At 43.5% G+C, this 15,725-nt stretch overlaps 1 protein-coding gene across 1 annotated transcript; it reads right to left on the bottom strand.

The window, feature by feature from the left end:
* Positions 1 to 379: 379 nt before the first annotated feature.
* On the bottom strand, positions 380 to 14,355 carry syt12 (synaptotagmin XII). The gene is made up of 8 exons (XM_061221117.1): positions 13,584 to 14,355; positions 8,876 to 8,932; positions 7,790 to 7,983; positions 6,907 to 7,290; positions 5,840 to 6,055; positions 4,025 to 4,145; positions 2,810 to 2,943; positions 380 to 1,454 (listed from the first exon to the last, which is right to left on the bottom strand). The coding sequence occupies exons 2-8, from the start codon at positions 8,919 to 8,921 to the stop codon at positions 1,281 to 1,283; spliced, it is 1,269 nt and encodes a 422-aa protein (XP_061077101.1). The 5' UTR covers positions 8,922 to 8,932; positions 13,584 to 14,355; the 3' UTR covers positions 380 to 1,280.
* Between the last annotated feature and the right edge of the window lie 1,370 nt (positions 14,356 to 15,725).

The raw sequence follows: 15,725 nt of genomic DNA, 5'->3' as shown, positions 1-15,725 counted from the left end.
AAATGCCGCAGCATGATTTAACAGTGGCTGGATTAGAACGCAGAATAAACACGATAATCTACGTTTACTCGGTTACTAATGCGATTCATATGTGATTCCGATGGTATTTTTCTGATGTGCAATGAAATCTTTTTTATTTCCTCAAGTGAATATTGCAGATACCTTGCTTGCTACATTCGCAAAGTGATACCTAAATGCAAACAATGCAGTTTTCCTGACACCGTGTTATGGGTATGAATACATATTTTGTGTGGTAAAAGTGTCGATTGATTCAGAAATCAAATAAAGTTTAAAGAAATTTAATATATTATTGCCTGCCCGCTGTATAATGCGCAGTGAATTACCAAAACGAATTTTTTTTATAACGAGGGACATTCAAGAGATTTAATTGTGTGAAGCAGCCTAACACCCACCACATATTAAGATTTTATTTTAAGGTTCAGTCAATGAATTACATTTGGCATCAGGATAATTGGTGTCATTCGTGGCTCTGAGAAGGGGAAAAAAAAACCTTTCAACCTCTTCCAGTAGAAAAGCAGTCCAAGACTTGGTTTCCCTGTGTACTTTGACAATAATTACTCTGGGCATAAATAATTTGATCGTAAAAATGGAATGGCTCATAAAAACAGGTGTCATAAATAGTCAATTTAAGTACAAACTTTACATCAACAATTTACAAAAAATAAAGACGTGTAAATGAACTAATGAAATGAACAAATAAATAAATACTGTCCAGTGGCAATGGAAAAACAATTTTCTTATGGGGCTTTCTGAAAAGAAAAAAGAAAAATAATTGACATTTCTTACAACATGATGTAACATGTAATATTACGCAGAGCATAATCATGTATATTACACATGCTTTGAGAGTGTTTGTGGAGATTTGGCCAGCCTGAAGTATAGATTGATAAACCTGGATAAGAGGACCTGGATTTTTAATTAGCCCAGGACATCAGTATGTTCCCAGTCAAAGACACATCCATACCAAAAGCTACTGTACCTAAATTTCTACAAGATACGTTTTAAAGATCTGATATAAAACTCATCCCGGACCTCTGCCTATACAGTATATGCTTATACTCTTTTTGCTTTTTTAATAACACCATACATGTACTGTACAACGGGTTTCAAAAGACAGAAAGAGCAGTTTCCTGAAAAAATAAGCTCTTTTACTCCACATCTTCTCTCTCAAATCCCTCCACGTATACTAGTAAGACAATAGGCACCATGCAGAGATAACTGTGACGATGGGGAGAGGGTCAGGGGGGATGGGGGCTGGGCTAGTTTCGACGCAGCGGGTGCCACATCGAGACCGGCTTCCTCAGTGTCGCCATCATCTGGTTCCAGTGGGTAATGCCCATTCCGCTGGCCTCGGGGCCGATGATCACATGACCCACGTTATCCCCCCGGCCGTCGTCAGTGCACTCCGCCACTGTCACCCTCAGGGAGAGCTCCTGGGTGGGGGAGGGGGGGGGCAAAGACAGGTGTCAAACAGTTTTTTTGGACTGTAGACCGTACTCTAGTAAGGTGTAATATTCCAGTAATATTCTGTTGTATTCATAGGGCCCTTTTGTAGGGACAGCCTAGTCCGTATGCAGTAAAGCAGGGATAGTCTCACCGACTACAACCCTTCTTTGTGGGGCCATAACAATTCAGCCAATCACCTGCCAGTTAACATTTGATATCTGGCTATGGTCTTAAATAGAGCAATCCTCTCAGAGCAAATTAGTTAGATCATCAGGTAAGCAATCAGTTGCTTATCTTTTCAGGTTCATAATGGATACATTACATTCTGACTGTAGAGTGGAATTAATTTTTAATCCTTCGGTACGAAGTCCATATGATAGACATAACAATCCTCTGGGAACATGTTTGCTTTGAGTGACAGTAACAAGTACATATCAAACAAATTGCTGTTGAAGGGTGCGCTTTTCAAACAATTGTCTTTCAAAAGTTTTCCCATTTTCCCCAGTTTGTGCGGTTTCATATTGGAGCCCCTGTGTCATTATAGGAAGTCAAACAATATCAGGCATGTCATCAAAAGTATGCGTATTGCAAGCCACTGCTTTCTTCCTTTTCACTGCGGCAGTCTGGTAGCTGACCCGTGCAACAGAGCTGCTTTGCTGAACAGCTAATTGCTGTCCAGCAAATTAGCAGAGGCAGACTGCATGCAGCTGAGTGACCAGAGGAGGCGCTGTTGACACTATGGCCAATGAAGTGTCACACCACAGGAGCCATGGAAACAACTGGCACAGTCATGGTCAGGCTTTGATGCTGAACCATCAAAATGGGGATGTGTGGAACAACAGCACTGCTTTAGATCAGTGCTGCTCTACTCCACGTCCTGCGGTCCGCAGTGTCTCCAACCATTTGCTCAAACATGCACTACACCACCTGATTTCACTGATTAGCTTATTATCTGAATAAAGCAGGTCAAATTATTAGTGAAATGAGGTGGTGTAGTGCAGAGTTGAAGCAAATATCTGCAGACACTGTTTCACGCAGGGTTTGGAGTTGAGTAGGGCTGCTTTAGATGGACCTTAGCTTAATTTTAATTCCTTCTTAAAGGGCAACTGTAGAAATGAGAAGTACATCCAGCCAAACCCTTTCTCTTTGTTAAATATTCACATAGACCAACCGCAGATGCTATTATATGTATAAAATCCACACACACACACGCACACGCACGCACGCACACACACACGCAAATGCGCACGCACACACACACACACACACACACACACAAACATGCATGCACACACACACACACACACACACACACACACACACATAGCCCGCTGTAAGTTACCTGCAGCACGATGGCTGGCACAGAGAAAATCATAGCTTCATTAAAAATGGGGTTCTGGTCATCTCTTTTCACTGAGGTCTTTTTCTTACTGATCTTCCTGCCATCCTGGAGGAGGTATACTTTGACAAATGGATCTGTTTTGCCAGAAAGAAAAGAAAAAATAGCAGTTTACTTTATTACCGAAGGGCATTCCTTTTCTTTGTTGTGGGATGAAATAAATGAGGCAAGAGCCCTGTCCAACTGATCAAAGGACTGATTTTCCAGGTTCACAGTTCACTGAAAGCTTACATTCTGGCACCGCATCTCACTGAGTGAAAAATGCTGCAGTCTCACCCACAGTACCTCACACCGCACCACATTATCACAGTCTCACCTACAGTACCTCACACCGCATCACGTTATCACTGTCTCACCTACAGTACCTCACACCGCACCACGTACTCACAGTCTCACCTACAGTACCTCACACCACACCACGTTATCACAGTCTCACCCACAGTACCTCACACCGCACCACGTTCTCACAGTCTCACCTACAGTACCTCACACCACACCACGTTATCATAGTCTCACCCACAGTACCTCACACCGCACCACGTTATCACAGTCTCACCTACAGTACCTCACACCGCACCACGTTCTCACACTCACCCACAGTACCTCACACCGCACCACGTTATCACAATCTCACCTACAGTAACTCACACCGCACCACGTTCTCACAGTCTCACCTACAGTACCTCACACCACACCACGTTCTCACACTCACACACAGTACCTCACACCACACCACGTTATCACAGTCTCACCTACAGTACCTCACACCGCACCACATTCTTACAGTCTGACATCACAGTTCTCTGTCTCGCCACATCTTAGAAGCAGAGGGAGAATGTAGCAAACCACTGGAAGAGAACGGCATGCTGCCCGATGCGTAGGGCGGCCTGTAGCGTAGTGGTTACGGTACATGACTGGTCGGTGGTTCGATCCCCGGTGTAGCCACAATAAGATCTGCACAGCCGTTGGGCCCTTGAGCAAGGCCCTTAACCCTGCATTGCTCCAGGGCAGAATTGTCTCCTGCTTAGTCTAATCAACTGTACGTCGCTCTGGATAAGAGCGTCTGCCAAATGCCATTAATGTAATGCTCAAAAACAAAATGACAGTAAAAGAAAGCAAGACTGAGAAAAGGTCATAGGAACAGGCGTGGGTCCTCACCTGCAGTGGTCTTGCCGTTGGTCCACACCAGGTTCTTAGCTTTGGCCACGACCACAGTGAGCCGTTCGGCTGTGGGTAGGTAGCTCAGTGACAGAAGGATTTCCCCGACAGCGTCCACAGCCTTCAGCAGAACAAGAGACAGGCGGCCATAAGGGACAAAGATTCATTTGTTTGGATGTTCCACAATGAGATCACCAATGAACATTTTTACTGTTCATAAAGGGACACGTTGTCCCTCTAAAATGACCTATAAAATTATCCTGCATCATATTGGTAGTGGACATATTATAGTTTTTATAGTTTTCAACCCTAATCTCACAAGCCTGTACTCAATCTTCAAAACCTGAGACACTCAAAAAAGACCATATTGAAACATGTATCAAGTATTTTATAGAGTATAGTAAAGAATTGTAAAAACAACTAAACAATGAAGCTATAGGCATTTTGTGTGGGCGATCTAAGCAAATGTTCCTATAGTATTTAATTAAAATTAAAAAATTAGGAATGAGTTTGGAAGTGCAAGATTTCTTCAAAGATATGAATGCACAATGCATGGTTTGTACAAGTGCTTACCATTTCGAGTGTGGTGTCTAAGGTTTTGAAAATTCAGCAGAAGCTTGTGAGATTAGTGTCAAAGTGATTGTGAAAAAAACTGTAAGTAGGTCAGAATCATATGAAGCATATGAATCATATCCGTACAGAACACGGGGAAGCGGCCGCTAACGAAATAAGGAAAGGAAAAGTAAAAAGGAAAAATATCATAGAGATTCACGCCACCTTTTATAGCTTAGACTGTCGCCACTTTCAGAAAGACCATAACTGGTGGTTGATACAAGTCCCCTGTGCTGGTGCTAGCAGGGTGACATCCAACCTATTTCACACCCAACCAAAAAATTGCAAAAGTAGGCTAATGGAAAGAAAAAGGGCATTCTACATAAGTAATTGGTGTGAATTGATTTATTTATCCTAAAACATTCACAATCTAAACATGGAATGTTATTACAAGTAATCTGTTTCCATAAAACTAAGTTTTAGGAGTAATGTTACAGTTACTTATCATTTTGAGTAGTTGGATACATTGGTAGTGAGATGCATTGTAATGAATGAAAAGACAGTATTTTCAAATGTAAAGTGTGTATTTAATTTTAAAATGCAAATATTTTGAAAGTTAAGTTGAGTCATTGTGAACAAGTAATTTGGTTCAAGGATCAAATGATTTTTGGTTTATGTATATTGTATCCAACTGTTTACAGTTGACAAATGCATTTTGCATATCCCTTTTGAGTTTTGTGTCCACAGTTTTGAAAAATTACCTCAAGGTCTGAAATTAGTGTCAAAGTGATTGTAAAAAAACGGTATTTATATATCTATAATTACAGATAGTATGAAAAAGATCCACATTCAAAACTCTGAGAAGTTATGGAAGGGGAGCAACTGAAGCACAATGGGTGAAACCAACCTAAATGGGGAAAAAGTAATTGGAAAGACCCACGCTGTCAGGAAAGGCCTGCGCTCGAGTGTGAACACGCGTGAGTGTGTGTGTGTGTGTGTGTGTGTGTATATGTGTGACTGAATGCATGTGTGAGCATGTGTGTGTGTGTGTGTGTGTGTGTATGTGTGAGTGTGTGTGTGTATGTGTGAGTGTATGTGTGACTGAATGCGTGTGTGTGTGTGTATGTGTGTGTGTGTGTGTGTGTGTGTGTGGGTATGTGAGTGTGTGTGTGAGTGTGTGTATATGTGTGAGTGTGTGTGTGTATGTGTGAGTGTGTGTATATTTGTGTATGTGTATGTGTATGTGTGTGTACGTGCGTGCACCTTGTTGAGGTCCTGCAGGTACAGCCAGGCGTTGAAGGGTCTGATGGTAAGGTCCAGGTCGGACAGCTTGAGCTCCGCCGTCCCTGCGATGATGTTCCTCTCGTCCGAGTCGATGCCGAATGCCTCAAAGCGCAGGCTGCCCTCGTCTAACACCACCGGGTCCACAGGCACGGAGAACCGCTCGTCAAACAGCACCGTGAACGCGTTCGCTTGCACCTGAGGGGGAGAGGCACAACGCCACCATCACAGAGACCACTCACAATTCCACACACACATTCATCTCAACCCCCCTGTAATTACCAATAGGCCTACTGGTTTTTGGTTAAAAAAAAAAGAAAATAAAAATTCAATTTAACAGTAGAAATGTCTGGGAGCAACTGGCAGAAAATAATGCTACGCATGGCTGCTGCCTGCTGTCGCTCCGCTCCAGAGCAGGTCAGCAGTTCTGTGGAGGAAGTTCTGCACATTATTCATCAAAAATAGACCCGAGCAGCTTTAAGCTGTGCCCAACGACCTCCCTTTGTTCGAATAACTATGAGATCATTAATAAAACACTATCATTTTTAAAAAGTGAATATTATGACAAGACTCTGATCTAAAATTAACCACAGTCCTAACTGTCAATTTCTCCCTTTAAAAGTGAGGTTTTTTTTTTTTACATAAACCCTTCCCTTCTTACAAGTTTGTCCTCTGTCCTAATCTGTGTAATGTTTTTTTTTTTCTTTATCTTTGCCGTGCTGTTTGTTCTTCTTTCTATCTCTTATCAAGGTCTTTATAATTAAGCCTTCACCGTGAGCAGCAAATTGGACTCAGCCTAAAATAAGAGCGGCAATCAACACATTTAACCTATAAAGAGAGCAGCATTCATCACACTTAGTCTGCAAAGAGGATAGCAATCAAAACATTAGCCTGCAAGAACACGGTGGTCACACCGATACCAGCAACGACAACGTAAATGAATTGACGCGTTTGACCTGCGACCAGAGCTGCCACATTAAACCCGTGTTAAAACCAGCGCGTTAAACCCTGAGGTAACGACACGCGACACGAACAGCCGTGGGGCTCACCCTGGACACCCCCACGTTGAGCTCCTCGGGGATCAGCGTGACGCGGATGAAGCAGCCGGGGAAGTGGCCCTCCTCCCTCTCCAGGAGGTCCTTCCCCTGCAGGAGGGAGATGAAGAGCAGGCCCGAGCGGGCCTCGTACTCCAGCGTCACCTCCAGCTGCCCCACCGTGAAGTCGTGGCCGAAGTTGTTGGCGATGGAGGAGATGGAGCTCAGCGAGTCGGTGGAGATGGAGCGGTTCAGCTGCAGGGTCCCCGTGGCGTCCAGGTCCCGGTTCATCAGCTCCAGGGGCCCCAGCTCGCGGAGGCCGTCCGGGGTGTCCCCCAGCTGCAAGCTGGGCTTCCGGCTGGCGGTCGACGCCCTCCGGTGGTTGGAGGCCACAACCCTCTGTGTAAACGAAAAAACATTGGCGGCAGCCATTTTGTTGAGAACACGTGTAAGACGTAAGAAACATCAGAGACAGGCATACTGCCCACAATCTAGAAAACGTGGGTGTGCAATCTTATCGGAAAAGGGCGATATGGGTGCAGGTATTTGTTTCAGCCCGGCAGGAAGACACCCGATGCCTATTACAAAGATCTTGATTGAAGACCAAGATTAATTCTTTGAGGAGTCAGGTGTTGTTGAGTCATAGTGATGGGATGAAAAAGATACACCGTCTAGAACAAGGCCTGCTGTGGGTGTGTGTGTGTGTGTGTGTGTGTGTGGGGAGGGCATGGTGTAGGTGTGAGGAAGCCTATCCCCCTGCCCCCAAACTCATGCATTAAAACCCCTATATGCAGGAAAATCCTTCCCTTCCTACAGAAAAAAGAAGCATCAGCACATGAGCTCAGCTCTCCTGTGCTCTCAATCTTCATTCACTCACAAAAACGTTGGCCTTTTTTACCTTCTGCCTCACTTCTGAGTAGGAGTTGCCATATTTCTGCTGCAGGTAACGGTAGTCGTAGTTGGGGAACGGCGAGGGGGCGGGGAAGGCCCCAGACTTCCACAGCTTCCACAAGTTGACCCCCACCACTCCCAAAAGTGTCAGGAACCCGGCCACGTACACCCCGACCTCCCAGGCAGGAGGGTCCCGCACCACTGCAGGGAGAATCACAACCGCTGAACAGCGAACCTAAAACAGCGCTATCCCAATTCTACATGCCATTCTTAAACACACCGTACAGTAGCTAACATGAAACATTATTTAATGTGCATTCCATACCAAGCCCTTTTCAAATGCCCGTACTGCCGTTTATTTACTTTTAATAAAGGCATCACTGATTCTTTTGAGAGGTACTATATCACGTTGTAATGTTGTATATCGCACATTGCTTTAATATACACTCAGTGACCACTTTATTCAGAAGACCTTGTGCACCAGCTTTAATCAGCCAATAAAAACATGCAGACATGGTCAGGAGGTTCAGCTGTTGTTCAGACCAAATGTCAGAATGGGGTAGAAATGTGATCTAAGTGACCTTGACCGAGGAATGATTTTTGGTGCCAGACAGGGTGATGCTCACTGAGTGTACGTATAATGGTATTCTAAATGCTGCATTAAATGTTGACAATATGCTGGGAATGTTGAAGTAAACGTTACTTATGTAAATGTTACTTACTAGAATATGACCAGAATTCAAAGTAGATTCTTTATTATATAAGAAATGGGTCCTTACATTACTTCAACTCACATTATTGCAGTGTTCGCTACAAAATGTATCAAGGCAACCTCCCCCCATAATAAAACAATAAACACAAAGAATTAAATCAAATAAAAATCAGTGGACTGATGTGGTTTACAGGCAGTTGGCATACACTCTTATCCAGAGCGACGTATAATAAAGTGCAAAACCATAACCTTTTGAGGGCAGTAGGTTGGAAACATGGTATTTTTGTCTGAGGGCGTAGGCAGGCCCTGCAGAGCGTGACCAGCAGGCTGTGGATGGGCGTAAGCAGTGTATGGGCACGGTTCCCCTGTCCTCACACTCACCGCTCAGATGGTAGTCTGATATATCCCTGCCCTGAGCTGAGGACATCGTGTGGCTGCCTGCCAAAATAAAACAGCCATTAGAGAATTGTTAGTTCGGAGTAATTAATTGCTGTGGGCCATGGAAATCGACATCTTGGCAATAGTAATCATACATATACCTACATCTATACAGCAGGCTCAAGAATTATTGCCACCCCTGACTGGTAATGCAAAAAAAAAAAAAAGTTAACAATATAATTGAGATAAATTCAATAAAATGCGAACACGTGAAAAATACTCTTCTATGCAATGGAACCAACCACAATCATACATTCAAAATAACATTTCACCAAAATCAAGGTTTCGTAATTATTGGTTTAGTACTTGGTGCATCCACCTCTGGCAAGCATAACGGCAAGGAGTATTTTCCTGTAATGCTTGACAAGGTTAAGGAACACATTTGGAGGGATTTTGGACCATTCCTCTACGCCAGTCCTCGGAAGATTCTTCACAATCTTGGGTTTGCGCTTTGAACTGCCCTATTCAGTTCAGCCCACAGGCTCTTGATTGAATTGAGACCTGGTGCCTGAGATGGCCATCGCAGAACAGAAGAGAAAGTGTACCACTGTCTAAATACTTACGGACTGCACTGTAAATACACACTATGGGCACATATGGCCTATAATATGTATTATTTCCATACTAAATAAATGATATGGTCCTGTCTAAAAAATGAGATGTTGTGTAGATCTTTATGGAAAGCCCAATAACCCAGGAAAGAGGGAGTCAGATTGGAAAGTTTCCATATGAGTCATTCACTCCCCCTGTCTCCATACCCGCCCTTGTGTTCCCCCTCCCCCTCCCCAAGGCTGCTGGGCTGAGTGCTACCTGCAGCTCCACATGCACAGAAGCACAGATCAACGGGAGCGTTTTTAGGCTAATTCCGCCAGGGAAGGACAATCAGAAGGGGAGCAAAAAAACGAAAGATTAAATAGCGAGGGAAAGTTTGCAATGGGAAGGCAGGGATGGCCCAATTTGAGCGTCCGGATCACTGCAGTGCAGCACAGCCCAGGCTCCAGGGGCACAAGGGACCAGGGGAGAAAAGTTCCACCCCCAGAAAAGACTGATTCGTCAGTGTGTGGGCGAAGATGCCTCTCTCTAATCTCCTCACTCCATCATTTCATCAACAAGCCATGGGGAAATAGGATCCCGGCACAGGGACAACAACAACATTCCATCACTGCTTTCATCTGTTATTGTATTGTCTTTGTAAGAACGGCTTTCTCCTGCTGTAGGAATTTTCCAGTCCCATTCAGTATCCGCTTTGTTCAACATAAAATTAGGCCAGTAATGTGCCAACGTGTACAAGGCCTTTTACAGAAACAGCCAGTGTATAAAATGGATTACGGATTGAATTTCTGTAGTGTCTCATTGCTATAAAAGATTTCATGCTTTAGACTGAAAGGGGGGGGGGGGGGGGTGCACTGGGTGACTCACCTCAAACACCTCACCCAGTTATTCATGGCAGCCATATTGCACCAGAACCCCCCCCCCCCCAATTAAAGTGAATGAACTATTCCAATTCCATCCAATTTAAGTTGTTCAGAGCTTTTCTGAGACACTGTCACAAACCAGGCCTGAAAAAAACAATTTTGGTTAAAAACCAAACACCAAAATAATGGTGAAAAACATGTCCCTACTGTAATCAAATATGGAGGCAGCTAACAGGAGCCCACTGTACACTGACCGGCCAGGTGTCAGAGGTTAAAGTCAAGAAATAATTGTAATGATTGGCCAGATTATAGCCCATGGTATTACTAGCTGGTGAAACAGACCGTCCGGGGGAAGAAGTGATATAAATAGGTGGGTGAATTCAACTATTTAGCCACTGCACTCGCTGCACGACAGACCTATTTAAATGTGCATTTTGACTCCATTTTACCCCCGTTGGGTGATGAAAACACCCATCAAGAAAGGACTGACAGACTCTGTACGACCAGAAGGAATACATTGTGTTCTAAATAGGTGGAGAGATATAACAATACAAAAAATAGTCAAGAAATACACATAACTAGAGTGGATTACACATACAGTATTCCCTCTATTCATGGTGATGATTGGTGATGGAAATCTTGGGTTTCATGTAAAGTACGTTTTTTGAAGATGAAACAAAATTGTTTTATTCACCTCATTAACTCTGGTTACAGTTATTTCTACCACACATTTGAACTAAATTCCTCATGTTTGAATAGCATTTTGATTCAATTTCCATTTTAAAAATGTGTGCTCGAAGCTTAATGTTTTAAATCATTGTCAAGTTTAATGATTACCGCTGCTTGTGGCTCAGTTTGTGGTTCAAAGTGTGGTTCAGACTATAGGATTCAGGTTCAGAATATAATTTAGAGTGTACATCAATATTCAGACTGTGGTTCAGTAAGTAGTTAAAATGGTTTTAGTTCTCCGTGGCAACAGGAAGACTGGAGCAGGGTTTGTTGGAAGTGGAGTCTTCCTGAGTCTCACCTCACTATAAAGCAGATGCTGACCTTCTGGGAGAGGACAGAACACAAAATGTGCAATGTAGAACGTCCATTGTACCGTATGAGATATAGGCCCTATAAGAGTGCAATATTTCTCGAACGTTATTTATCTAGCGATAAAAAAACAGCAGGAAGAGCGGGACAGATATTCCATGGTAACGCACGGCGCCCGTCTGTTCGATGCCATACGGCTTGGCGCGGTTACAGAAACGCCGTGTAGCTGAGAGGGGGCATTGTGTAGACTACTGCTGTTACTGCTGCCATGTATTTCTCAGTTTAAGCGGCCAGCGTGTTGCATTAAGATTGAGAAAAATTAAAATGTGTACTTCCCTTTATTGGCCCTTTCTAAAACACCGTTGATCAATAATAATGGATGCGGCGCCGCAAGGAAGGGAGGCGAGTGTGCACCGTCAGCTTCTCTTTCCGTAGGAGTAAGGATCGGGAGAACTAATAAATCAACTTTGCTTTTAATCTCGAGCAATGAGTCATAATAAAATTAACTGCATCACTGCCGCGCCGCCAGAGAACGCTGCGCGCGGCAAATACCACCAGAGTTGCTTTTCATTTCTTTCAGGACCTGACATTTTTATTGCCCCCCAAGCTTCTTCCTGCTAAACAAAAGCACAAGGGGAGGGGGTGTTGGCTGGTCACGCTGTTTAGATTCTGACTAAATCAGAAAATCAGATGAGAACTCGGTCTTTCACTCCCACTCAATCTGGTGTACTCAGATGCAATCAATCAAGATACAATTGGAGATCTTGCCAGCAATGCACGAATTTCTTTAGCCATTGCATTATCAATTGGCCAGGGTACTGAATTAAAAATCCTTCCTTGTTATAAGACTACCTGACTCCAAGCAGTCCGCTATTAATCTATTAATGTAACAATATTGCTTTCTGGGGTGGTTTCAGAATGGAGTCCAGTGGTCCTTTCGTCAATAACTGAGCGGCAAGCACGTGCACGTTCGACATAGCTGAAGGCATCGAGTGGGTGTTAGATAAACGACTGGACTGAATGGAGTATTCCGAAAGGCCCTAGCGCTGAGTTAGCTGACTGCTAAACAGGAGAGAGAGGGAGAGAGAGGGAGAGATGCTGTGCACACAGAGCAGGGTGATTACGGGGGACCATCAGGACACCATTATTACACTTCTGTTGTGTGAGCACATTGGCCTTGCGAACAAAGTCGAGATATGCAACACTGTCTTTATCATATACAGTACTCCGCTCATTCTGCTTTCGTCCGCTCTGTGTTTTAAGGGTTTACAACATACCGATCAACATACTGATGCTGGTGACAACCTAGCCTACTCGGATGCAGGCCTATTCCACAAGGCATTACTTTATCAAACCGCAAGCTCATTAAATGCTTTTAATGAATACTAAACTACAGCGAGGCCTCTTTTTAGTCCACATTTTAAGCACTTATTTTAGTAATGGGGCAAGGCTCAGGAACACAACATCCACGACAGCTTAAAATATAGCCTATAATGTATAATTAGGACAATACCGAAACTTTAATCTCTTCATAAATAAAAAATGTGATGGGACCAAAACAAACTCGCGGAGGTGGTCCTGAAGGAACAGCTCTGGTTGACCGCCAATTGATCAGTCCTGAAGGCTTTCAACGTGCTGATAACGCGATTTCATTGGATTACCACAGTCCCCCTTTTAAAAGATTAACGTTAGGCTATTGCATTCAAAATTGCTAAAAATTCAAAACACACATTTACAATATGCACTGATAATTACATGAATGGTGCCACAACACCCTGCCTAAATGTTGCTTCAAAATATTGATGAACTTTTAGACACTTTAATATCATAGCCTATTCAACGGTCAAGTTGCTATTGTTTATTATAGAGCGAATCAATCTTGCAGTCGATCGTTGCCAAGTGAGCCGCGGCACTAGAGGTAGAGGAAGACTGGCTTTAATCCTTTAATTAACATGCACACAAAGACACGATTCTCCACACAGAAGTTAATCGCTTTACATTCAAAATCTTCACTTCACGGTGTATGGCTAACGCCGGGAAGATGCAGACGCGACACTGCAACATAAGACAAAGTCCTCATAAACGGGCAGCTTTCCTTGCACTGGCGGCAAAGAACATAACAGTTACATCACAACAAACATGAAAAGGAAATCGACGCAGATGTCGCCAAGACAGAGATGAGGCTAAATTGCACTTACCTCACTGGAGTTTACGTTTGGCGCAGTGAAGGAAAGGGGAGAAACTCCACCAGCAACCCCTTTCAGTTCATTTACGTCTCCCCATCAAACGGCACAGGTGCCCGGCGTTCCGCGGGAAATGGTGTCCGCACTCCTCTTTCTACTCACCCGATCGAAGAGGCTTATCTTTGCTATTCGCTCATGTAGCCTGCTTGCTTGATGAGCAAATTGTGCGGACTGTGTTACAAAACGACACGTAGCCAGCGTTTCACCATTGAGCTGCATGCGACGCGAAGTCCTAGTAAACCCGCTGCTAAAAGCATCTCTCTTGGAGCGCTCCTCCCGACTGCAGAAGACCCACCCCTGCAATGCAACTCCCAGCACTTGACCAGAATACACCGGAGCACTCAGTGCAAACGCGATGTAGGCTACCGTCTTATTCTTCTAATGCAAAGACCTTATTCTGAGTCTTAATGTTATCTTGTCGAGTTACCGGCTGCTGTTGTCACTCGCACGGTTAATAGGCAATATATTCAGAAACGTATGTTGCACTGAATGATGGCCTCGCATAATATCGTCCCGACCTATTTATCAATAACAGCGAGACCCATTTCATAGTGGAGAAAATTCGACAGTAGGCTAAATGAAAATGTTTGGTCGATTAACCTCTGCGCGGGTCTTCTCTCCGCGCGGTTATTTGATTTCGAATTCCGGATATTTTCACTGACCCACAACTCCCAGCATTTCGATTTGCAGACCTCGCATTTTCTGTTTACATCACTCCTTCTTGAGTCCGAACTGTCATTTAGAGTAGTGTGAGTTTAGTTTCACTTGTATTTCACAGACCCACACATAAAAAGATAAAAGTTGGCAGAGACAACGGTTTTGAAGAAAGACACACAAGACAGGAGAGATAAGCTGTTACTCAAGTGCTTCCCTTCATAATGAAGGGATGTTGATGCTGATATCAGGGCAGATAGCACTGGGTCAGTATTGGTTCTCCAGAGCTTGTCCTTCTAACACAAGACAGCCATCTTTCTCTTTGTTAATGGGTGCACACTGACCCAGTAAATAGTAAATACAGTACTGTCCACAGAGCCTACTCGATGTAAAAACTCACCATCAAATATTAAAGCTCATGTGTATGCTCAGTTATATCTGCTTTCCATTCATAGAATGGTAATGGATGCAGAGGGAAAATGAGGGGTACAAAAATCAGCTCACACACACACACACACATACGCACGTACACACACACGCACGCACGCATGTACACACACACACATACGCACGTACACACACACGCACGTACACACGCACACACACACACACGCATGTGCGCACGCACACACACATATGCACGTACACACGCACACACACACACGTACATATGCACACACACACACACACACTCATGTACACACACACAACATTTACGCATCTAGCGTTTATAAACGTACAGACCCCAACTGGACTCAGTTGATAGCTCCATAATGTGTATAATGCGAAGATTCAAGAAAACTTCCTGATTTCATATGCATTGAAATTACACCATCCATCATCATTAACAACTGAATGAAAACAAAGTATATATTTTGATAGTTTGCATCCCACTGCATTGGATAGATGCCTATTAATATATTGTTCATTGGGAGGGACTGATATCAGAGATTTCAGAGATGCCTTGATATGGCTTGAGATGATCTTGAGATGATCTTGAGATGATCTTGACTAGCAAGAGTAGATATTTGAGTACCACTCATTATTTCAGATATGTTTGGTGTCCAAAGAGGTGGGCCTTGGGTTGTGTCACTCATAGGAGCAGACGTCTGAGGAAACCATTGAACTGCATCATTGTTGAGTTCATGAAAAATCTTAAGTGATACATACCTAATAAAGTGCTCACTGAGTGTATTTATTAGACTCATTTTTTAGATCACATTTTTTCCCAATTCTGATGGTTGATTTGAACATTAACTGAAGCTCCTGACCCATATCTACATGATTGTACACATTGCACTGCCACACAATTGGCTGATTATATAATCACATTAATAAGTAGGTGTAGTAAGGTAATAAAAATGTTCCTAATAAAGTGCTTGGTGAGTGTATATCTTAGGTGTTGAATATGAAGAAACAACCCACAAGTAATGGAAAAGTAAG

The sequence above is a fragment of the Conger conger genome, chromosome 15, assembly GCF_963514075.1.
Source record: "Conger conger chromosome 15, fConCon1.1, whole genome shotgun sequence".
Lineage (NCBI taxonomy): Eukaryota > Metazoa > Chordata > Actinopteri > Anguilliformes > Congridae > Conger > Conger conger.
Note: the sequence above shows the minus strand (reverse complement) of the source record. Positions and strands in the feature narration are given on the sequence as shown.

Coding starts and splice junctions, on each gene's coding strand:
- syt12 (XM_061221117.1), bottom strand. CDS start 8,921: ATGTCCTCAGCTCAGGGCAGGGATATATCAGACTACCATCTGAGCG. Junction 7,291..7,789: donor ACTCAGAAGTGAGGCAGAAG/GTAAAAAAGGCC, acceptor TCGTTTACACAG/AGGGTTGTGGCCTCCAACCA. Junction 6,056..6,906: donor TCAACGTGGGGGTGTCCAGG/GTGAGCCCCACG, acceptor TCTCCCCCTCAG/GTGCAAGCGAACGCGTTCAC.